This window comes from Pogoniulus pusillus, chromosome 7, assembly GCF_015220805.1.
Source record: "Pogoniulus pusillus isolate bPogPus1 chromosome 7, bPogPus1.pri, whole genome shotgun sequence".
Lineage (NCBI taxonomy): Eukaryota > Metazoa > Chordata > Aves > Piciformes > Lybiidae > Pogoniulus > Pogoniulus pusillus.
The window spans coordinates 1,138,054-1,164,293 of record NC_087270.1 but is presented as its reverse complement, the minus strand read 5'-3'; the positions used below and the strand labels follow the sequence as shown (position 1 = coordinate 1,164,293).

Here is a 26,240-nt window from a genome sequence, read left to right as displayed (position 1 = left end):
CCTACTCCACCAATAATCCCATGCACTGCACAGGCCAGCAGCACTTCATAAGATATTTAATATTCTGTTGTAAACAACTGGTTTTGAACATCATATGACTGAAATAACTGACAGATGTGCAAAACACAATAATAATCTGATCTGTTTTCATACAGTGGGAATTAAGATTTTGAGTCTTTGGATCTTCTGCCAATTGGCACTTCAATATCGTTTATCAGTTCAAAATACAAAAATCAGAGAGCTCCTTTTGATTCTAAACAGTTGTAGAAAGTGTTTTATCTAATAAGCAGACAAAAGCTTTTTCAGATCCATTCCCTGGAACCCGAGACCATGGCAGATGTGTGGAGCCTCTGACATGCTCACTGCAGAGGCAAGGGCTAAATAGGCATGTCCAAGCCTGGCACTTCCAGTACTAGACGGAAATAAGACCATTAGCATCTGTAGTGCTCCAGAGGGATGCAGTGGAAGACAGGGGAGTTTAATGTCTTCCTCTCTGTGCCTTCTCAGTCAACCCTTAACCAATTTACCCAAATTTCTTAAGTAAAGCAATGGGAGATGGAGTTTTGTAGTGACAGACACAGAAACCAGAGGCAAAATGTACTTAAGGAACATGGTAAAAACATACTCCGTCATTAGTTACTGTTACATGGAGATACTACTATGTTGATAAGAATTTGCAGCCCTTAGAGAGCCACTGCTTGGGAGATGATAGGTCTGCTGATGCAGAGATGAAGCAACACAGAGTTATGGTTTCAGAGACAGAGAGTAAAAAACTTGTGGTTGCCCATGCAAAGCTAGGCAAAGCTTTAGTAAAAAGGCCAGGCAGTGGAGAGGAGGAACTGATAGAGTTCCTAAACTTTGCATTTCCTCAGCCACAGTCATGCTTGCCAAAAGCAAAGAGGCAGCACAAACCAAAAGCCTGGCTTGAACTAGAAACAATATTGAACCAAAGGAAATGTTGCAAAGAGAGAGGTGTCGTCCCTGGAAAACTGCAGTTAAAAGGCCACCCAGGTAGTGGTGAAGTATGTTTTTACGTGTGCTAGTTTGAGGCTAGCTAGAATGTTTTGGTGAGAAGAACTAGATTACAGGCTGTGAAAGGAAAACAATGGTGATGTCTACTTCACTCACAGGCTTGCTGAGGAGTATGGGAAGAAGAAATGAAAACATTAGATAGCACACTCGCCATTTTTTCTCTCACTCTTGCTTGGCTGCTGGCTGAGCTGCATCTCTCTAACACACCCTTCCATTTGGCCTAATCCACTTTGCTTCCTAAAACCTCTGGCTGAACCTCAATTTCTTCCTTGGGACTGGGGTAAGGTTGGGAGCCCCTCCTGGGGACTCAGGTTTCTGGGAGGGGAGTTGTGTTTCTGTATTACCTTTTACCTTGTCTATTTCTGTCTATAACTGTATATACTGTAACTCTCTGCTTGTATATTGTGCCAGCTGTAAATAAATAGCTTCATTCACATTTCCAGAGCCGGCTGAGTCTAGTCTGGGTGATTTCTAAAGTGTGGGGGAGCAGGGAACACCCAAACAGTCACATTATGAGATAAACTTCTGGATTTTAAGAGCAAATCTCTCTCCCTCCCAACTATCCTGCCTCAAGAGACAAAAGGAAGAAGGATCTGTGATTTCTGTGACTCTGTGAAATCCAGCTCCTGCAGGAGTGAGCAGGCCAGAAGTCCATGGCAGGACAGCACTTGGTGCTTCCCCCATTTTAATTTTGACAGGCACTGTGGTAGAATAGAGACATTTGACAGGGACAATTAATCAGGTTACCACAGGCTTAATTTCTGGTGCTCATCTGCCTGCAATAACTGATCAAAACCTGCAGGAATTCCACCTCTTCAGCAGAGCCAATCTATCTGGACTGGCAATGCACAGGAGTCAGCTGAGGGGAAAGCTCTTCTGATTTTAGATGGCTGCTTTCACTTCTGGCTTTGGAGGAAACAAGAGACAGCCCTTGTGAGCCCTGCTTGAGTTATCATAGGATTACAGAATTGTCAGGGTTGGATGTGACCTCAAAGATCATCCAGTTTCAACTCCTTTGCCATGGACAGGGACACCTCACACTAGACCAGAGAGTTATCTGTACTGGGTGAATATTTATGCTCTCAAGCAGGCTGGAATGTAGTAGAGAGATACACAAACTGACTGAAGCCCTAGGGATCCCTGCGTGCCACTAAAGGCTACAGAGATAGAGATGCACAAAGCAAGAGCTGTACACTGAATGGCTGAGCTGCTGAGTCCCCAGGCTGTGGCTGCTGAAAAATGTTTTCTGTCAAGAAAAGCAGAGAGAGATATCAAAAAGGGCTGGAGCATGAGGGAGGCAGCTGAAAAAGCAGATGAGACGCAGGTGTTAATGGCCAGATATCAAGTGGCATCTTGTGGGTATCAAAGCAAGAAGTTTATTACAATAATCTCCATCCATAAGCAATATAGTCAAAGCAATTAATTAGGACAGGCAGTTAAACAAAAATTTCTTTTCTGAAACTGATTCCATTTACCATCTTTGTATTGCAGTTACCATAAAAATCTCCTGCCATCATTGCAGAACTATCCAAGATAAGAATTTGATCATAGAGTAACAAATATTAACCCAACAGCTTTCAGGAGCAAAGGAAGTAAAGTAAAAAAGAAGTGCTTTCTACCACGAGAAAGCAAAGCTCCCTCAACCAGCACAAGCTTGAGGTCCCTTCCAAACTGGCATTCTGTGATTTTTTTTTTCCTCATAAACAGTAAAAATCTTCTCAACTGCCTTCTGCCAGGCTACTACCAGAGCTAACAAAACATTCAGGATCTAAAAAAAGTACCATCTTCTTTCTTTTCTGAGCACACTCAGTCCCCTATGGTAGCTTGCCTCTCAAGCGATAAAGCTCTCCCAGCATATGGCAGCCAAAGGTCATTTCATTCACTCAGAAGAGTCAATCTATCTTTACATGGTCTCAGATTCTTGGTATTTCAGAAAACTACCAGCAGTAGTAGCAGGCTAGCTTTATCCTCAAGTTACCACCTAGGGATCAGCCCCAGATGTCAGGTTTGGTAGAACACAGTCTGTCTAAATCCATAATTAATACCGGTGCAAATTCAGAGATCTTTCTACAGTGACTACCCTTTAGAGTTTTTCAGTCCAGCTTTTTAGGCAAAACTCTCACACATTCTATTACATAGAAATTCATTAAACTTTCAAGGCTTTAAGCAATTATTTCACTACCTGTAACTCTGAGGAGTCCCAAGGAGAAACCTGGGAACAGAGCAGACAACAGATCTGCAAATTACTTGAATGCAGGAAGTCTGATTTTGCAGCTTTAACAAGCAAACAAACAAAACAGCTGAGATGAGCTCTACAAGTAAGAAAGCAACAGCTCACTGTAAAGATAAAACAGTTGAAAGGACAGCTTCAGACACAACTTATTCTGCAGAGAAGAGGAAGGGAGCAACGTGCATGTTGAGAGAGGACTGCTCAAAGCTGAAATCAGACCAATAGCCTCAGCCATGTTCTGGATTCTACTTCACCAACTGCTGCCTAATTAAAAGTTTTGGATGCCAAAAATTACTGTGAAAGGGACAGCACTAAATATATTATATGAGAGCCCATTTCAGCCAACTGGAGGTTAGAAGACATATATAAAGCTCCCTATTTATGTTTCTTTAGGAAATTACAGCTACCTGCTGAGAGCATTCATCACTAATGGTGTTTTTCATAACATTTCAGCTTTGTTAGTTGCTTTTATGAGGAATCATTGTCACATCAAACTTTAGTTACTTAAAAATGTGACAGATATTGCTTGAAAATGTAAAAGGCAGAATAAGGTATGGAAGTTATTCAACAAACGAAATTTTAAGAGACTTCATGTAGGACCCACAGATTGCCTGAGTGCTACAAAAATAAGAGCTATTCGGTAGTGAAAATAATCTTTGTCCTTGCTGTTAAATCATTCCTGATATTCTGAATCGTTCTGTGGTGCAGACAAAACAAAAAATAAAACCAAAAAACTTTGGGCCTGGAAAATAAAAATCACTTCAGCAGTTTCTGCAGGAACTGCCAGAAGCATGACACTGTCTTTTTTTCCACTTGCAGAGCACAGCACAGGATCACAGAATTAACCAGGTTGGAAAAAACCTCTAAGATCATCGAGTCCAACCTATCACCTAACCCTTCTAATTAACTAAATCATGGCACTAAGTGCCTCATCCAGCCTCCACCTAACTAAACTTACCAGGGAGAAGAGCTAAACAGTAACCATTTAAAACGTGTCAGGAGTTTGAAAGCACTGAGAGGAGAGAATAGGGTTCAGATGTAAGCATTTAGCATGTTACAGTTCAATGATTCGTGTTTGTAATGCATTTGAAATTCAAGCCTGGAGGCAGTGATGGTCATGCAGAATCAAAGCTGGGATTGTAAGGATATGGACATCACATTGAATGTAATTAAGAAGCAACCTATCAACACGAAGATGGTAATGCCACCCCATCTGCCAAACCCTGCGTTAGCTGGCACCGTGCCTCGTGCCTGCTGCTGCTTCTGTAACCCACCTGATCCTTGGAGACCTGCTCTGATGGAGCGTTTATGCCAAGCTCTTCCAGAGGATAGACAATCTGTCGTCTTGGTCGCACGGGAACCATGTAATGAAGGGCAGATGTCAGGGAATGGGCGCAGGGATTCTGAAGCTGAAAGACAGCAATCCATATTTCAGCAGAGAGAATGTCAGAACACTGCATCACAGATGTATTCTGTATGGCTTTGCAAATACAAAGTTCTTAGCTCAGTTGGCTAAATCTGAGAGAAAAAAAATTAGCAAATAAACAAACATACTCAGAGCAGAGGAATGAATTGCAGGTAATTCCTGACACTAATGAAGATAATTATGAGAGTAATTACATTACTATCTCTGTGGGAATGACAGATAAACAAGTGGTTTGGTTTATGGGATTTTTCAGCACAAGTATTTTCCCCAGGAGGATATTTTTCTCCATAGTGATCATGAATCAGCTTGATTTGACCTCATTAAGCTACGTTATCTGCTTACTGCTAACCTTTGCTTGTTTGGCAAAGAATGGTTATGAATTTATATAGAAATCCTATACCAACCAAAATGTCAATTTCACCCAAGTGATAAATGTTAATAAACTGGCATCAACTTGAAGTGAACAAAATCCCTAATGCTAATGAGGGTAGCAGGCACTACTAGAAATAGCTGTGTTCCATTTGTCACAGCATGACTGGCTCTGTCATCATTTATGACATCAAAGAGGAAAAAAAAATGAGAATTACAGGAAGCAGAGAGTGAACATTAAAGCAAACTCAATTACATCCAAGTACCATCCCATCTACAAAAACTTGATATCAGTATGCTGAGAATTGAGCAAAATTGCACATTTATCACTTATTAGAGACCAATGATAAGTTAAGGTGGCTTAAAGGAACTCCGTAGCCTGAAAACAGACCAAACCAGAATCATTAGGAAGATTTAACTTCTCTCTTCCATTCCCTGCCATTCAACTGCACATTTCTAAGTGCCTCTCAAGAATCTGAGGACCTCAAGCTACATGAGGACGCTGGTTCCTCAAGAGAACATGACATAAAATCACACAAAAGCACATAGGAAGAAATATCCTTCTGAAAATGTACCCGTGGCTAACCTGACAAAAAGCCATGTTAAAAACAGTGGTGAGTTCACAAACACTCAAGTCACTGAGGGCAGCACTCACTTCAGTTGCCATCTAAAAGCTCTTACTGGCCATGTGAGCACACTCTAGAATTACAGACCAGCATCTCCAGTGAGCAATTCCTTCCATCTAGATAGGCAGTTCTGACTGAGGAATGAACTGCCCTCCAGATGTACCCTGTGCTCCCTGTGAATGCTGGCAAAAGATGAGGTGATTAGGCTGGGCCAGATAGTGCCTTCAGGTGGCTACACATCCGCCAGTTCACATGCCTGTGGGGTCCCACAGGGGTCAGTACTGGGACCAGTTCTGTTCAATATATTCATCAATGACCTGGATGAGGACACAGAGTGCACTGTCAACAAGTTTGCTGATGACACCAAACTGGGTGCAGTGGCTGCCACGCCAAAAGGCTGTGCTGCCATTCAGCCAGACTTGCATAGGCTAGAGGGGCAGGCATGAACAAATTCAATGAGGTTCAACAAGGGCAAGTGTAGAGTCTTGCACCTGGGAAAAAACAACCCCAGGTATCAGCACAGGTGGGGGACTGGCCTGTTGGAGTGCAGCGATGGGGAAAAGGATTTTCGAGTCCTAGTTGATGGGAGGTTGATCATGAGCCAGCAATGTGCTCTTGTGGCAGGAGGGGCAATGCCATTCTGGGGTAGATTAGAATGGGTGTGGCTAGTAGGTCAAGAGAAGTTCTCCTGCCCCTCTACTCTGCCCTGGTGAAGCTGCATCTGGAGTACTGTGTCCAGTTCTGGGCCTCCCAGTTCTATGTCCATTTTGAACAGCTTGAGAGAGTCCATTGTGCAGCCACAAAGATGATGAAGGGGATGGAACATCTTTCTTATGAGGAGAGATTGAGGGAGCTGGGGCTGTGCTGCTTGGAGAAGAGAAGACTGAGAGGTGACCTCATTAATGTTTATCAATATGTAAAGGTGAGTGCCAGGAGGCTGGAGACCAATGACAGGACAAGGGGCAATTGGTGGAAGCTGAGGCATAGGAAGTTTCATGGAAACACGAGAAGAAATTTTTTCCCTGTGAGGATGACAGAGCACTGGAACAGGCTGCCCAGGGGAGTTGTGCAGCCTCCCTCTCTGGAGATGTTCAAAACCTGCTTGGTTGGGTTCCTGTGTGATCTGGTCTAGGTGATCCTGCTCTGGTAGGGGGATTGGACTGGATGAGCTTTCAAGGTCCCTTCCAGCCCCTGACATTCTATGAAATTCTACTTTGTGTTCCCCTTTTCTTACATGAGGCTGATGAACGAGGCACATACCTGAGTGTCTTTTATTTTGCTTCCACAAATAGATTTTCCTCACACAGCATTAGGTTGTTTTGTTGTCTGCAGCGCTTGCAGAAACATAGGTCACAAAAGCTGCTTATGGGTCCAATGATTTTTGATCAAACAGTCCAGAGTTCTTAAATCACTTCTGAAGAGTTCTTATGAAAATGTGGTTTTAATATTAGCCCCTTGAATTTACTCATGCTACAGTATGCCCAGAAACATGATTTTGAATTCTTTGTCCTCTACTTCACCATGAATCTAAAGAAATACTGGTACCTCTCTAAATCAGTTATGCAGCTGACTGGCAGTATGTGGGACAGTGCAGCTTCACTGGGCTACTGCACTCTGACAGGAAACACAAATCAGTGTCAAATACAAATATAAGCACTTTAAATCTTGGCATTTAGAACCTGACCAGTAACTGATGTGAAAGTGAGAAAGCTACACCAGCTGTACTGGCATTTTCAGAACAATTACATGACAACTAATATGTTGGTGAGTTGTGAGTTTGATTCCTTACCTATACGTCCAGCACAAGGTCAAGAAATGAAGTGAAATCCAAACTACAGCTCACTAGGTAGCCTGACTTGGGCAGGAGTGGGAATACTGGATGGTTGCTACTTCATCCTAGAACCAATCTAGAACACAGCAACATCTAAACAGATTGTATTCACAGATTGGTTTGAGTTGGAAGCAACCTTGAAGATCACCTAGTTCAAACCCCCCTGCCATGAGCAGGGACACCTCTTGACTAAACTTGGTTGCTCAAGGCCTTATTCAACCTGGCCTTGACCACATCCAGGGAGGAGGCATGCACAACCTCCCTGTGCAGCCTGTTCCAGAGTCTCACCACAGGATCACAGGATGTTAGGTGTTGGAAGGGACCCAAATTGATCATCGAGTCTAACCTCCCTGCCAGAGCAGGACAATACTATCTAACACAGATCACACAGGAACTCATCCAGACAGGCTTTGACAGGCTCCAGAGAAGGAGACCCTACAACCTCTCCGGGGAGCCTATTCCAGTGCTCTGTGACTCTTAGTGTCAAGAAGTTCCCCCTTGTGTTGAGGTGGAATCTCTTTTGCTGCAATTTACACCCATTGCTCCTTATTCTATCACAGGGAGCAAGTGAGCAGAGCCTGTCCCCCTCCTCCTGGCCAGCATTCTGATACTTATAAACATTTATCAAATCCCCTCTAAGTCTTCATTTCTCCAGACTAAAAAGCCCCAGGTTCCTCAGCCTCTCCTCATAAGCCATGCCCTCCAGTCCCCTAATCATCCTTGTAGCCCTCCGCTAGACCCTCTCCAGCAGATCCCTGTCCCTCTTAAACTGGGGAGCCCAAAACTGAACACAGTATTCAGGATGAGGTCTTACCAGGGCAGAGTAGAGGGGGAGGAGAACCTCCCTTGATCTGCTGGACACACTTCCTAATACATCCCAGGATCCCATTGGCCTTCTTGGCCACAGGGGCACATTGCTGTGCTATGGTTAAGTTGTTCTCTACCAGGGCCCCCAGGTCCCTCTCCATAGAACTGCTTTCCAACAGTCACCTCCCAGCCTGTACTGGTGGACTTTATTATTCCTCCCCAGACTGTCTTTGTTGAACTTCATGTGGTTCCTCTGTGCCCAGCTCTCCAGTCTGTCCAGGTCTCTCTGGATGGATGCACAGCCTTCAGCTGTATCAGCCAAGCCTCCCAGCTTGGTGTCATCAGCAAACTTGCTGAGCAGGCTCTGTCTGTCTGTCCCCTCATCAGTGTCATTGATGAAGATGTTGAACAGGACTGGCCCCAGCACTGATCCCTAGGGAACACCACTAGTCACAGCTCTCCAGCTGGACCTGGCACCATTGATCACCACCCTCTGGACTCTATCTTGCAACCCATTCCTAATCCACCTCATTGTCTGCTCTTCCATCTCACACTTCCTCAGCTTGCTCACTAAAAATGTCATGGGAGATGGTGTCAAAGGCCTTGCTAAGGTCAAGGTAGGCTACAGCCACTGGTTTCCCTGAATCTACCCATTCAGTTATGGCATCAGGTTAGTTATGCATGACTTCCCCTTGGTAAATCCATGCTGGCTACTACTGATAACCTTATTCTCTTCCAAGTGCCTTGAGATGCCCTCCAACAGGAGCCACTCCACCAAAGAGGAAAGCAGGGAGGAATGTTAGGAGGCCTGCCTGGCTGAACAAGTTGCTCCTGGACATGCTGTCACACAAAAATAAACTCTACAAGGAGTGGAAGAAAGGACAGCTGTAATGGAGGGGATATAAGGAAGCTGCCTGAGCAACTACAGATCTGGTTAGGAAAGCCAAGGCAGAGTTTGAATTGAATCTAGCCAGGGAAGTCAAAGGGAACACTAAAAATTTCTACAGGTATATTAACGGCAAAAAGAAGCTTAGGGCAGGTTTGGGTCCCCTCAGAAAGGAAACAGGTGAAATGGTCACAAGTGACATTGAAAAGGCTGAGGTTCTCAATGATGACTTTACCTCAGTCTCACTGCAAAGGCCTCCAGCCACACTCCTGGAGCCATGGAAGATAGTGGCAGGGGCTGGAAGGAAGAACTGCCCATCATAAGTGAAGATCAGGTTTGTGATCACCTGAAGAACCTGAAAGTGTTCAAGTCCATGGGAGCTGATGGGATACATCCATGGGTGCTGAGGGAACTGGCAGGTGAGGTTGCTAAACCCCTCTCTATTATATTCCAAAGGTCATGGCAGTCTGGTGAAGTTCCCACTGACTGGAAAAGGGGAAACATAGCCCCCATTTTCAAAAAGGGTAGGAAGAATGAGCCAGGGAACTCCAGGCCAGGCAGTCTCACCTCTGTGCCCAGTAAGATCATGGAGCAGATCCTCCTGGAGGCACTACTGAAACAGAAGAATAATGAAGAGGTGATTGGCTACAATCAGCATGGCTTCACCAAGGGCAAATCCTGCCTGACAAACCTGGTGGCCTTCTATGAACAGGTCACAATCTTAATAGATGAGGGGTGAGCAACTGATGTCATTTACCTGAACCTGAGCAAGGCCTTTGACACTGTCCCACACCACATCCTGGTCTCCAAGCTGATGACACATGGGTTTGCTGGGTGGACCAAGAGATGGATAAAGAACCAGCTTGATGGCTGCACCCAAAGTGGCTGTCAATGGCTCCATGTCCAAGTGGAGGCCAGTGACAAGCAGAGTCCCTCAGGGATCAGTCCTGGGACCAGTCTTGTTCAACATCTTTGTGGGTGCCATGGACAGAGGCATTGAGTGCAGCCTCAGCAAGTTTGCTGACAACACCAAACTGTGTGGTGCAGTAGAAATGCTGGAGGGATGCCACCCAGAGGGACCTGGACAGGCTGGAGAAGTGGGCACAAGCCAAACTCATGAGTTCAACATGACCAAGTGCAGTGTCCTGCATCTGGTTCGAGGCAATCCCAAGCACAAATACAGGCTGGGCAGTGAGTGGCTGGAGAGCAGCTCTGAGGAGAGGGACTTGAGGGTGCTGGTGGACGAGAAGCTCAACACGAGCCAGCAGTGTGCACTTGCAGCCCGGAGGGCCAAACAGATCCTGGGCTGCATGAGGTGAAGTGTGGCCAGCAGGACCAGGGAGGTGATTCTCCCCTTCTACTCCACTCTGGTGAGACCCCACCTGGAGTACTGCCTCCAGTTCTGGAGCCCCCATTACAAGAAGGACGTGGACATGCTGGAGCATGTCCAGAGAAGGGCCATAAGGATGCTCAGAGGGCTGGAGTAGCTCAGCTATGAGGACAGACTGTAAGAGTTGGGGCCATTCAGTCTGGAGAATAGGAGGCTCTGAGGTGACCTTATTGTGGCCTTTTGGTACAAAAAATCTGTGGAAGAACTTTTCAGGATATCAGGGAGTGACTAGAGGGAATGGAGTGAAGCTGAAGGTGGGTAGGTTCAGGCTGGATGTGAGGAGGAAGTTGTTCAGCATGAGAGTGGTGAGAGCCTGGAATGGGTTGCCCAGGGAGGTGGTTGAGGCCCCATCCCTGAAGGTGTTTAAGGCCAGGCTGGATGAGGCTCTGGCTAGCCTGATCTAGGATAGGGTGTCCCTGCCCATGGCAAGGGGGTTGGAACTGGCTGATCCTTGTGGTCCCTTCCAACCCAAACTGATTCTATGATTTTTCCAGGGATGGAGGTGAGGCTGACTGGTCTATAGTTTCCTGGAACCTCTTTCTTGCCTTTTTTGAAGACTGGAGTGACATTGGCTCCCCTCCAGTCCTCAGGCACCTCTTCTGTCTGCCACAATTTGGCAAAGATGATGGAGAGTGGCAGAGCAATAACATCAGCCAGTTCTCTCAGCACCCTTGGGTGCATCTCATCAGAGCCCATGGACTTGTTAATGTTTAATTTGTGTAACTGATCTCGAACTCAGTCTACACTGACCAGTGGGGAGCATTCCCTCCTCCAGGCTTCCTCTCCTTCATCCAGGGTCTGGAGTACATAGGGGAGTTCAGCCTTAGGTGTAAAGACTGAAGCAAAGAAGGCATTCAGCAAGTCTGCCTTCTCTGCATGCTCAGTTATCAAGGCTGCCTCCTCGTTCAGCAGTGGCCCCACACCTTCCCTGTTATTTTTGATACTGATGTATTTGAAGAAGCCTTTCTTGTTCTGTTTTACTTCCTTTGCCAGCTTCAGTTCCAAGAGGGCTTTGGCCTTCCTTGTTGCCTTCCTACAAGCCCTGACTACTTCTCTGTACTTCTCCCAAGTGACCAATCCCTTTTTCCATGAATTGTAAGTTTCTTTCTTCCCTGAGATTTCCTTCAGAATCTCCTTATTCAACTACGTAGCTCTCCTAGCACATCTACCTGATTTTTTACTCAGGGGAACACACCTAGCTTGGGCTTGGAGGAAGTGGTCTTTAAAAATTAGCCAACTTTCTTGGGCTCCTTTACCCTCCAGAGCCTTAGCCCATGGGATTGCTGCAAGCATGTCCCTGAAGAGCACAGTTAGCTCTGCAGAAGTCCAGAGTTGCAATTCTACTTGTTAGTCTGATTCTACCCTGTAGAATACTGAACTCCACTATGTCGTGATCACTGTTGCCAAGGCTGTTCCCAACCTTAATGTCCTCAACCAGTCCCTCTTTATTAGTTAATACAAGGTCCAGCAGTGCACCTCTCCTTGTTGGTTCCTCCACTACCTGCATCAAGAAGTTATCATTGATACACTGCAAGAGCCTTTTGGACTGGCTGTGCCTGTCTGCGTGAGCTTCCCAGCAAACATCAGGGTGATTGAAGTCACCCATAAGTACCGAGGAGTTTGCTCTAGAGGCTACCTCTAGCTGTCTGTAGAAGGCCTCATCAACATCTTCTTCTTGGTCTGGTGGTCTATAGTAGACCCACAGCTTTCAACCTGTTCTGCCCTCTGCCTTGGATAGAACTCAGCACATTTCAGTTGCTCTCGCACATAGAGGGCAACTCCCCCACCTTGTCTTGCTGGCCTATCCTTCCTGAACAGTACATAGCCATCCACAGCAACATTCCAGTCATGGGAGCTGTCCCACCATGTCTCAGTGATGGCAATCATATCATAGTCATTCAGCCTAACACAGATCTTCAGCTCCTTCTGCTTATTCCCCATGCTCCATGCATTGGTGTATAAGCATTTCAGGGAATTAGTCCATCAGCTTCCACTCTTTCTGTCCCACCATTCCCGGCCCCTTCCATGGCCCTCAACCTAGCTGTAAGCTCTGCATGTGCTGATTCCTCATTGCTTGATCCCTGTGGTCCATCTCTCAAAGATTTAAAGAGTTCGTGTGAGTCCCCAGTGTGTTGCAGGGTAACAGGCTTAAGGCTCTTGTTAGCCTCTCTCCCTGAAATGTCGTATCTTGCCTCTTCTCCAGCACACAACTCATTGTTACCCACCTTCCCCAAGCTACCAACCTAGTACTGAAGAGTTCCTTCCTAAGATCCAGTCTAAACCTACTCATCCTCAGTTTAAAACAATTCTCTCCTTGTCCTATCACTAGACATCTTCATGAGAAGTCCCCCTTGAAGGTTCCCTTTAGGTATTGGAAGGTAGCTTTAAGCTCCCCTCAGAGTCTTTTCTTCTCCAGGCCAAACAATCCCAGCTCCCTCAGTCTATCCTCGTAGTACAGGTGCTCCAGAAAGTACAACTTGCTGCATGTTGCTAAGAAAAATCCCTGTTTACAGTCATCCACAAGAGAAAAAGCAAGTGAGCAAAGTTGATAATATTTAATGTAAGAAACAGAAGTAGCTGTCTCCTTACCTTGCTTTCCATGTGCTGTGGATAAATAGGATAGTAGAGACAGGATTTGCGGGCCAAGCAAAGGATCTCCTTCAGAAAGTGTTTTGCATAGTGATGAAATACAGGATTTAAAACAAACTGGTACAGATGGCCATGTTCCTCATGCTGGTAGTGATTGAAGCTAATAAAATCTTCAATGTTGTAATGGGATCGAATATACTCAACATCCTGGGAAAAAAGAATCTGGAAATCAGGAGTGATGAAACAGCTACATTTATGGTCTTTTAGCAAGGGCCAGTAAGATGTTCTATCAATCTGAACATCAAAATTAAGTGGCTTTGGGAGTTGCTCTTAACTAAAGCACACCGACTGAAAATCTTTTTCCAGCAAATCTTTTTGTTCTTGCAGCTCATCCACCTCTCTCTCATTTTTGACCCTTTCACCATAATGTCTGATCCAGGTTAGCAGACATTTTTTAGGAGAGGGAATAAAATGAAAGAAAAAACTTGTCTTTTGCTGAGTTCAAGCCAGAGAAGCCCAGACTGCCCTCTCAAAACTTGAACTGAAAAAGAACAGAGTAGCTGTGTAAGAAAAGCCCTCCAGCAAGTTGTCGCTGTTGCTAGGATTTGGATACATTAAAGAGAAGCTGCTCTATCTTCTTATCCCAATGCTCTTCACAGAATTAAGAGCTAATTTCTGAAAATAGGAATGACTGTTTTAAAATACTGAGCATTACAGCTGCTGAATGATCCAGAATCTGCCTTTTCAGCCACAGCAGAATGCAGAAAAATAAGCAAAAATTACATGCAACATTGGTTTTCATTTGAAGTTTGGTGTGTGATGCGTAATCTTCTGCTAGGGAAGGAAGTTAAGAAGGCAAATCGATCAGGACAAACAGTGTATAGACACAGTGTCTTTTACATCAGCTTCCTTTTAGGTACACACATGGTGGCAAGAACAAAATTCAGCCTTTAGTGCTGAGGGCCAAATACTACAGTTTCATACAACAGAGGAACAGAAATTACCATTTCATCTCTGATGACAGAAATGCCAACTATTTGATCCAAAACTTCTGCTACAAAAGTCTGTACTGGGATCCCATCCTGAAAGGCAAAAGCAATATGTGCATTTTTCCTGTTCTGATAGCAATCTCGTTTTGACCCATATGATGACAGTTGAAATACTCTCCTCCAAGTGTACATGCTACATACTACCCTCATTTAGCCACTCTTCCTTAGCTTAAGGGTTAACCAGTGCATAAGGCCAGAGAGCTGGGCTGAGGAGAACCTCAGGAAGTTCACTAAGACAAAGTGCAAGGTCTTGCACCTAGGTTGAGGCAATCCTTGGTATCAATCCAGGTTGGGGGATGATGAGATTGAGAACAGCCCTGCAGAAAAAGACCTGGGATGCTGGTGGATAAGAAGCTGGGCATGAGCCAACAATGGACACTTGCAGTCCAGAAAGCCAATGGCAGCCTTGGCCACAGCAAAAGTGTGGCCAGCAGTGGAGAGAGGTGATTCTGTTACTCTGCTCTGAGGACACCTCACCTTCAGTACTTCATTTGGTCTAGGACCCCCAACGCAAGAGAGACATGGACCTGCTGAAGCATGAATCCACTGCTTCCTTTGGTAGATGATTCCAGTCTCTAACTGTTCTCATGGGGAAACATTTTCTTCTGGATTCCAGTGGGAATGTCCCCAGCAGTAACTCATACCCATCACTCCTTGTCTTTTCCATGTGACTCTCCACTGTTCTGGCAGCTACCGTGTATGTACTGGCAGTCTCCATACTCCCAGTAGCCACTCTTTATGTCCAGGTCCATGTCCACTAGGCCTACTCTTCTCAGGGCTGAACAAACCCTGTTCTCTCAGCCTGTCCTCCAGCTTTGTACCCTTCTCTGGACACACTCCAGAACCTCAATGTCCCTCTTGGAATGAGGGGCCCAAAACTGAACCCAGTATTCATGGTGTGCCCTTGCACATGCATCCAGCCCCCTTCTGTCCAGCATTTGATGACTCTGTAATAAATTCTGGATGTTTTTAACCAATATTTATCCATTCTCTCATACATCTATTTGCAAGAAATACTCACAGGATCCTTACGAGCCAGAGTAAATATCTTGAAGTCATTCAATATGCTTTCTTTCAAGCTAAGGGTTTTAAGGAGCATTTTGACACCAGGCAGGTCATTGGTTGTTGCCTTTCTAACATTAAATGACCTGTAAAAAAAAAAAAAAAGAGCTTAAAATTTCACTCTGTGATGAATTAAAGACAACAATTCCCCTGCCTAGGATAACATGCCTTCCACAAGCAACAAACACCTCTTTCAGAAGCTGAAATTGATTGCTCTGATTGTTGTTCCAAATACACGCCTTAAGTAATTGTGTGATAACAAAAGATCATATAACAAACATGCTGGGTGAGGAGCTGCTCAAGAGCAGTCTGGGGAAGAAAGCCTTGGGGTGTCAGTTGATGAAGAACTCAACATGAGCCAGCCAAGGTCGCTGGCAGCCCAGAAGGCTGGACTGCATCAAAAGAAGTGTGACCGGCAGGACAGGGAGGGCACTCTGCCGCTCTGCTCTGCTGAGTGCCCATGTGGAGTACTGCGTCCAGTTCTGCCGCCCCCAGCATAAGAGAGACCTGGAACCGTTGGAGCAGGTCCAGAGGAGAGCTACAAAAATGATCAGAACTGCATTTTTAACACAATGAAACATGCAAAAAAAAGGAAACTGGTTTTCAAACAAACCAACCCACCAGATCCATTGCAAGCAGGAAATAGTGGGAAGGGCTATCCAAGATCTGTGCTCATTTCTTTTCCAGCAGTGAATTAACCCATTTGAGATGCCCAATTCTTTTGACTGCTTGAGGACAGGATGCTATTATTATTATTAAGCTTTTTAGTGAAAATTGAGGGAAAGTGCCCATTAAGCATTTCAGGCTATGCCTTGTCATCTGTTATTTTTTTCTCCTTCACTCTTAAGTAGCAGGCCTACACTTCCATTTGCTGCACTCTTGCTTTTTGTGTACTTAACACTTTTTCTTACTCCTTTTACAACCTTTACTAATCAGTGTCTCATTTTGTGCCTGTGCCTCTTCTGATTTTGCCCTTTCATGTCTTCATATTCCCATCTTCTTAGCCCTGTTTTTCTTTTAATCCATTTTCTGTGACTTCCTTTTCACGCTCATGCCTTTTGAGTGCTCCTGGTGCAAGTACAATACATTGATCTTTTACTTTTGCAGATTTGGGGGTTATCTAAGACTGTTATCTACTGCTGTGCTCTTCAGAAACTTCCCAAAAGCTTCACCTGCTTTCTTCCATAGCTTTTCTCATCCTGCTCCTCAATGGAAGGCTACTTTTCCCTCTTTTTCTGCACAGCTGGCTGTGTAGTGCTACTATGCTACATTCATGGCAGGGCTGCTATCATTTGGAATATGCACAATTTAATCAGAATTGTAAGGGTTTTTTAAAACCTTAATAACAACTTTAATTTTGACCAAAATCACAAGAGGACATACGACTACTAGTCCTGCGGGTGGATTACAGAGCAGCTGTGGTTGAGATTAACAGGAATTACTTCACCTCCAGCCAGCTGGATCCTTACATTGAACACAGAAGCCAAATTTTATCCCATGATAAAAGCTTCTGCACAGGTCCAAGAGTAGCATGACAGTTCCTGTGTGAGCTATTTGTACACCACCAAAGATGATTAAGTATGCAATTAAACTAGAAGTATTTCTCTGAAGCCACACAGTATTTAGCTACATTAAGACAAACCCAGGAAAATCTCTTAACTATGACACAATTTAAGGCTGGTGTTTGGGCCAGTATAGGCTTATTGTACAAACAAAGCATTGGAAAACTCACACCACATAGCAGACTTCACAGCAAGAGAGGTTTTGTGTTCCTGTTTGCCACTATTTCAGACTATAGAAGTCTTCAGAGTATCACAGAAATTGATGGGTATGAAAGAAATGATTCATCACAAGAAGAAGAGTTAAAATGCTATGAAATAGATGTTCCAGTCCCTTCATATGTCTGATGAGGAAAACCTGGGAGGGCATCTTATAAGTATCTTAAGGGTGGGTGTCAAGAAGAAGGGGCCAGTCCCATTTCAATGGTGTTCTGGGATAGGACAAAGGGCAATGGATACAAGCTGGAACACAGGACGTTCTGCCTCAACATGAGGAATAGCTTTTTTTCTGTAAGGGTGATAGGGCCCTAGAGTATGCTGCACAGAGAGGTTGTGTGTGCCACAGTAGCTTGGTCAGAGACAACAGAGTAACATCCCTCTGGTGTTAGGTTGGATGGCCCAAGTCTATTGGCCAAAAGCAGATCAGAGCACATCCTTTGTTGTCACTCACTTGATCAATCCTGAACGGTGGAACACATAAAGCTCACGACCAAGTCTGGAAGTACAGAAAGGCACAACTCTAACAAAACTCCGGATCAGATAGGACTCTGGGACATGATGCGGCACCAGGATGACACAGAAGTCTTTGTCCTGAAAAAAAAATTGCAGACAATAAAGGCTCTTAGTGATCTCATTGTAAACCTTACAGAAAAGCTTCTGCCTAGAGGGGACAGGAAAACTGAATGCAGTGCTTACAACGTGTACATGCCAAGTATTGCTTTGCCTAGGTGGCTTGACTCCTGGGCAGCAGAGGAACTGAGGAGCTCAGCAGTAAGCTGGCTCACAGAAATGGGGCTTTCAGCTCCCATATTAATGATTTATTTCATACCTGATATTCCTTAAGAGTCTTTTTTTTTCCTTTCCCTGTTATCTCTCCTCTTTTTTCCCTCTGTAGGATATAATATTCTGGAGCATGTCCAGGGAAGGGCACAGGGATGATCAGAGCACTGAGAGAGTTGGAGCTGTTCAGTCTGGAGAGGAGAAGGCTCCAAGGAGACCTTATTGTGGCATTCCAGTATCTGAAATGGGCTACAAGAAAGCTGGGGAGAGACTTTTCAGGATGTCAGGTAGTGACAGCACTAAGGGGAACAGAGCAAAAGTAGAAGTGGGTAGATTCAGATTGGATGTTAGGAAGAAGTTCTTCACCTTGAGGGTGGTGAGACACCAGAACAGGTTGCCCAGGGAGCTGGCGGAAGCCTCATTTCTAATAGTTTTTAAGGCCAAGCTGGATGAGGCTCTAGATAGCCTGATCTAGCATAAGGTGTCCCTACCCATGGCAGCAGAGTTGGAGCTAGATGGTCCTTGAGGTTCCTTCCAGCCCTGACAAGTTCCTCATTCTATATTTCAGTTGGAAGGGACCTACAATGATCATCTAGTCCAACGTCCCATCAGGAACACTATGCCCACACCATTAGGGCTCCAATTTTCTCTTAAAAGTTGTTTTTTATTTCTACCTTACTCTTCTTCCACAGTGAAATTTCAAGATAATGTATGCCTGTCTGGTGGTCTTTTGCACATCTGCAGCCAAGTGAGACCACAACTAGAGCAGCATGTCCTGAAATGCTGAACAAACAGCCAGTGTATACAGACTTACTTGATGATTCCGTGGGTGTGGCAATGTCCCAGATGAATCTGGCACTGCTGGCACCACACACACCACATCACATTGTATCAGCAGTTGGTATTATTGCTCAGAGACCTGTGCTCTGAAGTGTGCAGAGGTGCAAAGGAATGCAGGAATGTCCACTGAATGCTCTCAGATAGAAGACAAATCTGCATGCCACAAGTAACTTTATCCATTCAGGCTGCTCAGGGTTCCCTTTCACCAGAGTCTTTCTCATCCTTGCGTATTGAATACACATTTTAAAGTAATCTCACTGCACACTGGGATGTTGGAGAACTCTGACAATGCAGAAGGAATGTGTCATGAAACACGACACATACTGAGAGACTCCCAAGTAGCATAGATCTGAAAAATGTTTAATCTGTCCAACTCTGCCTGATTATTCTATTGGGCATCTTTCAGTGGGAAGATATTATTTGAATCTCGCTCCTTTTCTCCTCCTTCTGCCCACTGCAGTCTGGATCCAGCCAGCGTGGGTTTAGGAAGGGCAGGTCATGCCTGACCAACCTGATCTCCTTTCATGATCAGGTTACCTGCTTGGTGAATGTGGGGCAGGCTGTGGTTGTAGTCTACCTGGACTTCAGCAAAGCCTTTGACACCATCTGTGACAAGCGGCTCCTGGCAAAGCTGGCAGCTCATGTCTTGGACAGCTTCACTCTGATATAGGTCAAGAACTGGCTGGAGGGCTACACCCAGAGAGTGGTGAGAAACGGTGCCACATCCAGTTGGCAGCTGGCACTAGTGGTGTGCCCCAGGGATCAGTGCTAGGCCTGGTCCTGTTCAGTATCTTTAGTCATGATCTGGACCAGGAGATTGAGTCCAGCATTAGTAAGTTTGCAGATGACACCAAGTTAGGAGCAGGTGTGGATCTGTGGAAGGGTAGGAGAGCCCTGCAGAGGGACCTGGACAGGCTGGATAGGTGGGCAGAGGCCAATGGGAAGAGATTTAACAAGGCCAAGTGCAGGGTTCTACACTTTGGCCACAATAACCCCAAGCAGCGCTATAGGCTGGGGACAGAGTGGCTGAGAGCAGCCAGGAAGAAAGGGACCCAGGTCCCTTTCTGGTAGATAGTAGCTGAAGATCAGCCAGCAGTGTGCCCAGGTGGCCAGAAGAGCCAATGGCATCCTGGCCTGTATCAGGAACAGTGTGGCCAGCAGTACAAGGGAGGTCATTCTGCCCCTGTACTCAGCACTGGTCAGGACATGCCTTGGGTACTGTGTCCAGTTCTGGGTTCCTCAATTCAAGAGAGATGTTGAGGTGCTGGAAGGTGTCCAGAGAAGTGTGACAAAGCTGGTGAAGGGCCTGGAGCATAGCTCTATGAGGAGAGGCTGAGGAATCCAGGTTGTTTAGCCTGAAAAAAAGGAGGCTCAGGAGTGACCTCATTGGTGTCTACAACTACCTGAAGGGAGGTTGTAGCCAGGTGGAGTCAGTCTCTTCTCCCAGGCAACCAGTAACAGAACAAGGGGACACAGTCTCAAGCTGTGCAGGGAGGTCTAGGCTGGATGTTAGGAGGAAGTTCTTTCCAGAGAGAGTGATTGGCATTGAGATGGGCTGCCCAGGGGGGTGGTGGAGTCGCTGTCCCTGGAGGTGTTCAATGAAAGCCTGGATGAGGCACTTAGTGCCATGGTCTAATTGATTGGATAGGGCTGGGTGATAGGTTGGACTGGATGAGCTTGGAGGTTTCTTCCAACCTGGTTGATTCTATGATTTTAAAGGAGTTGGAAAAATTTGATCTGCATCTCGGGAAAGTGCCTATGTACTATAAACAAAGGATTATGTAGAAAACACAAAGCCCAAGAGCAGTCAAGAAGAGGAGTAAAACCCTTCAGGGTGCCTGTGCTTATGGTACCCTGCCACACTCCTGTGAGCCACTTACTTGGCCTTCACATCCCAATACTCTGGGTGACAACTGCACTACTTCCCATCACATTTTGAGCTCCCCAATTAAAGAGACAGAGGGATCTACTGGAGAGAATCCAATGGAGAGCTACAAGGATGATGAAGGGATTTGAACATGTTTCCTATGAAGAAATACTGAGAGACCTGAGGCTGTTTAGTCTGGAGAAGGCTGAGAGGAGACCTTATTCATATCTATAAGTATCTGAGGGGTAAGTGTCAAGAAGGAGACAGTTTCTTTTCAATGATGCCCAGGGATAGGACAAGGGGCAACGAGTATAAGCTGGAACACAGGAAGTTCCACCCCAATATAAAGAGAAACTTCTTTATGGTGAGAGTTGATAGAGCCCTGGAGTAGGCTGCCCAGAGAGATTGTGTAGTCTCCTTCTCTGGAGACTTCCAAGACCAAACTGGATGCATTCCAGTGTGACGTGCCCTGTATGATCCTACTTTGGCAGGGGGGTTGGACTCAAAAATTTTCAGAGGTCCCTCCCAACCACTACCATTCTCTGATTCTAATCATGCAAACATTAAAACTTGAATCACACATACTGGAAACAGCTTGAAAACATAATGCAGAAAATCCAGCGACCTGCAACCAAGAGAAAACATTGTTAAATAAAGTACACCTCAGACAGATCCTCTACACTTCCATGTTGACACCCCCACAGGTGCAAGAAGCATTTGTTCACAGCACTCATCAACAGCCCTGCATCATTAATCCACTGCAGGTGTTCCATACTGGACATTGGGTGCTGACTTCTAGTGCTTAAAGCGTCACTGTTAAAAAACATAACCCCCAATGTCTGAAAGCATATCAAAATATTTGGCTCTTCACTGAAACAAAAAACCTCTTAGGTCTGACGTAAACTTCAGAAGTCATTCATGTTCTGTCAGAGCAGCATTTAGACACAGTAAACATTAACTGAGGTCACCAGCAGTTTTGTTGCTGTGTCCCACAACATTTTCTTCCACTTCTCTCACTATCCACTTTGTCAACCCAATCAATGTACCTTAGCAGGCTACAGGAACACCAATACCTAGAAACGGGGTTTGAATACTTTGCTTCTTTCCACTTCTCACCTGCTGGCTTAGAGTAATCCCACTCTCTTTTCCATAGAGACAGTGAAATGTGAGACATGAACAACCTAACAAATTCTTCCTGCTTCTCCTATGACTTAGGTATCAGTGCTCTAAAACTAATCAGAGTTAAGCTGAAGCTTTATAAAATGTTTCCCACCACACAAAATGTGGCTTCTGAAGAAAGTGACTATAGATGTTACCTAAAAATATTGCTCAAATCCCTCCTCCCTCCAAAGCTGCAATTAAGTTGCCTTTAATTACTTCACCAGTAATGTTACTGAATGAAAACAGAAATAATGTCTAGGTGGGGCTGTTCAGCTTGGAAAAAAGAAAGCTCCAGGGAGACCTTATAGTGGCTTTTCAGTACCTGAAAGGGGACTACAGGAAAGCTGGGGAGGGACTTTTTGCAAGAGGTTATAGTCACACCATGAGGGGGAATGGATCTGGACTTGAGGAGGGCTGATTCAGACTAGAGATCAGGAAGAAATTCTGTGCAGTGAGAGTGGTGAGACACTGGAATAGGTTGACCAGGGAGGTCACGGATGCCCCTTCCCTGATGGTGTTCAAGGCCAGATTGGATGAAGTCTTGAGCAAGCTGGGCTAGAGGAAGGTGTCCCTGCCCATGGGAGGGGGTTGGAAGGAGATGATCTTCAAGGTCCCTTCCAACCCAAACCATTTTATGAATCTATGAAATAAGGCAGAGGATTCTTCATGGGGTTTTAGAATGTATCAATATCTGCTAAGAAACAACTAAGCTCTTTGCTTTTCACTCAAAGCACTAAAAAGCCTCATAAGAGCTCTGCATTTAAGAGATGGAAGCATTCAGCAGCTTGACTGGCTAGCACAAATTCCCCAGCTGGAAACTTGCCCTGAGGGCTGCAATGTAATCACATTTACACTTCAACCAAGCATTTCTGGATCCAGGCTGAGCAGGGGCAGCAAAAACTCCTTCAGGACAAGACTCTGAGATACAGTCGGGATTACATCATGCCATCCTTTCAACATCTTTGCTTTTCTAGTGTTTTTCACAACAGGTGGATCAAGCAAATGCAAGCTAGGGGAACACACAAGTGAACTACTTGAAAACACCAACATCTCAGATTCCTCAGCTCTGAGAAGAGGATCTTGTATGAGTTAACTTTAGTGAAATTCACCAGAAAGGAATGCTATCTTCTCCACTGATACCCATCTTGGAGTCCAAACTGCTGCAAAGATGTCTCCAGGGATAAATGAATAGGACTGCTGAATGCTAAACATGATGAAGATAACTGTACCAGACACAACAATGGTGCATATGAAGGACAAAATGTCAGAAAGGGGCAAAAAAGTCACAGATTCAAAGCAGAAAAGTCAGCTGCTCTACAGAGAGATGATTTCCTGACACAGGTATTGATCACTACTTTGCTGTTTCAGTATGACAGAGCCATAGCAGAGCAAGTCTCTTGTCCCAGTATCATTTTTAAATGAAGTAATTTTGTTTTGGAATAGTTACCTGCTTGATTTGCATTTTAGATGAGGCTCTACATAAGTTAACTATTCTGGAATGGACTCTGCAGCGTGATTGTTCTATTGCTTGCACATTAAACAGTGTTGCTGTTCACACCACAGACATTGCTCTCTCATCCTGATGAATTCCAGCTACATTACTGTGTGAACATGCACCAGGAAGGCAATGTGCTTGCTTTGCTTTGGTAACTCCAGGTATTTGCACTTGTAGCAGGTTCAGTGTTCAATGCCCCCTCCACACAACCAAGAAACATCTTAATATATTAGTTTTGAAGGACTTCTGATTTTTCTTCTTCAGGAAGTTTATTCCTAAATTTCCTTTAATCCAGATAAATCCCTGTCAGTCACTACAGACTATTATTACAAGTAGAAAGATTTTTTTTCAGACAGTACTACAACTGTCAGACTCTGTTCTGCTCTCCTGACACCCCACCTGGAGTGCTGCATCCAGTTCTGGTGCCCACATCATTAGAAGGACATGGAACTGCTGAAACAGGTCCAGAGAAGGCTACAAAGATGATCAGAGTGCTGGAGAACCTGCCCAGGAGAACAGATACAGGCTGCAAAAGTTGGGGTTGTACAACCTGAAGAAGAGAGGGCTTCAGGGAAACCATAAAGCAGCCTGCCAGTACCTGAAGCAGGGGGCTACAAAAAAGCCAGGAAGGAACTTTTTATAAGGGCTTGTAGTGATAGGACAAGAGGGAATGGATTGAAGTTCTAGGAGGGAAGATTTAGACTGGATATTAGGATGAAATTCTTTACAGTGAGGGTGGGAAGACACTGGAACAGGTTGCCCAGGGAAACTGTGGATATCCTTTCTGTTGAGGTGTTCAAGGCCAGGCTGGGTGAGGTCTTGAGCAAGCTGGGCTAGTGGAAGGTGTCCCTGCCAATGGCAGGGGTTTGAAAGGAGATGATCGTCAAGGTCCCTTCCAACCCAAATCTACTATGAATTTATGAACTCCTCATCTATAAAGTCCTTGCTATGGATAACTCCTGCCTCAAGAAATTACACGTGTTAGAAAATGTGCAAGACCTTGAGTGTGCTCAGCCACTTTCTGTCTACTTTTTCTTAGTATCTACAAGTTTTATCTTTCTTTTTAGAGCCTATAAACAAAAGCAGGACTCACTCACAATCAGACAGAGCCAATGCTCCTGGAGAGACTTTCGCTAATGCGGTTGAATATTGGTTTGCTCTTCAAGAGTGAAGAAAATTTGGGGAAAAATTGTTTAAACCACATTTATAGATCTGTTCTATTCCACCAGGGTATAGGAGTTCAAACTCAGCAGCACAATCACTTTAAGATTAAAAAAAAAGGCCTCTGCCTTCACTCTGCAGTAGTGGATTCTACAAGAGTGAATCAATTCTCTCAAGGATGGGAGATTGAGTGTTTGGAAATGAGCTTAACTGCAGAGTTAAAAATCATTCTATTTCTCCATGAAGTGAGGTTGCTAGTACTGTAACACTCATCTCTTCTTGCAGTTAGGCAGCTTTTTAATTAGCGTTTCTTCAGAGGAAGAAGTGACCTCCTGCCACGACTTCAACTAGCATTTTGCCAACAGCAATAAATTCTCAACTTTTCATCCCCACAAGAGATGGAAGTCATGAGCTGGAGGTTGAAAATTTGAGTAAGTTATAAGTGAAGATTAAAGAAAGGGAAAAAAACCCCACCAAAACCAGAAAGTCATGAAAAGCTCAAACAAAGTGTGGTGGATGCTATAATTTTCAGGTTTGTCCTGAAAATCTGACACAGAAATCTTATTAAGATTGGCTACGCAGGAGCTATTCATCCATCTTTACCTAGTTTCATGTTCCTCATCAATGCAAAACAGTTGGATGCAAAAAGCGTTTGAAGCTCCTCTGTACACTGGACGAAAAGCACCTTGTTCTTGGGGCCCAAGAACTGTGGCTGAGGCTTTGAGACCTTTGACATCATCCACCAACAGTTCTGCACTGGAAATGGTAATGGCTCCTTCTTTCTGCAGTACAGACAGACAGTGAAGCAGCTACAGCATGTCAGAAAATAGTTACGATTTTTAATTACAAGGTCTTGCATCATTCAATCTTGTGGCATTTCAAGTATACATACAGAGATCACAGAAACACAGGATGTAAAGGGTTGGAAGGGACCCAAAGAGTCCAACCACCCTGCCAGAGCAGGACCATATAATCTAGCTCAGGTCACACAGGAACACATCCAGCAGGCCTTGAAAGTCTCCAGAGAAGGAGACTCTACAACCTCTCTGAGCTCTGTGACCTTTACAGTAAAGAAGTTATCTCTTGTGTTGAAGTAGAACCTCCTTGTGCTGCAGCTTATATCCTTTGCTCCTTGTCCTATCCCAGAGAGCAAGTGAGCAGAGCCTGTCCCCCTTCTCCTGACACCCAGTCCTCAGATATTTATAAATATTTATTAAATCCCCTCTCAGTCTTCACTTCTCCAAACTAAAAAGCTCCAGGTCCCTCAGCCTCCTCTGAGGGCTGGAAGCCCTTCCATGAGCAAAGGCTGAGAGTACTGGGTTTGTTCTTGAGAAAAGAAGGCTTGGAGGAGACCTTATTACCATGGGTGGTACAAGGACATTGCAGACTCCCTTTCAACAAATACTCATATGGAAAAGACAAGGGGAGGTGGGGACAAGTTACTGCTGAGGAGATTCCCACTGGAATCCAGAAGAAAATGTTTCCCAATGAGAATAGTTAAATATTGGAATTATCTCCCAAGGGAAATAGCGGATTCCCCTGCATTGGTCAGTTTTAAGTCTCAGCTCAACAGGGTATGGAGCCATCTCATTTCAACTACACTATCACCTAGAAAGATTGGAGCAGATGATCCATGGGTCCCTTCCAACCTGGCATTCTGTGATTATCACTTGCCACATTTTCACCAACACAGAAGTTCAAGGAGGTATCTTTAATGTGGTAGCTGTGTCTGAAATGGTAGCTAAAAATAACCTCCAAAAACATAGGCATTGGTGCTAAAGAGTGATACATTCACCAAATAATTAATATCACAGTCACTTTGGAAGGCAATAGAATATTCATCTTTCAGAAATGTTTCAAA

At 44.8% G+C, this 26,240-nt stretch overlaps 1 protein-coding gene across 6 annotated transcripts in view; it reads right to left on the bottom strand.

Moving 5' to 3' along the window:
- The window catches only part of CFAP61 (cilia and flagella associated protein 61), a 164,788-nt gene that overhangs the window by 104,645 nt on the left and 33,903 nt on the right, over positions 1-26,240 (bottom strand). For all 6 annotated transcript variants that reach the window (XM_064145703.1, XM_064145702.1, XM_064145705.1 and 3 more), the window contains 7 exons: positions 24,983-25,161; positions 21,148-21,187; positions 17,527-17,666; positions 15,257-15,383; positions 14,191-14,268; positions 13,187-13,393; positions 4,537-4,671 (listed from right to left, as the gene is read on the bottom strand). In XM_064145703.1, coding sequence (XP_064001773.1) covers positions 4,537-4,671; positions 13,187-13,393; positions 14,191-14,268; positions 15,257-15,383; positions 17,527-17,666; positions 21,148-21,187; positions 24,983-25,161 — 906 coding nt within the window. The remainder of the gene's footprint in view (positions 1-4,536; positions 4,672-13,186; positions 13,394-14,190; positions 14,269-15,256; positions 15,384-17,526; positions 17,667-21,147; positions 21,188-24,982; positions 25,162-26,240) is intronic.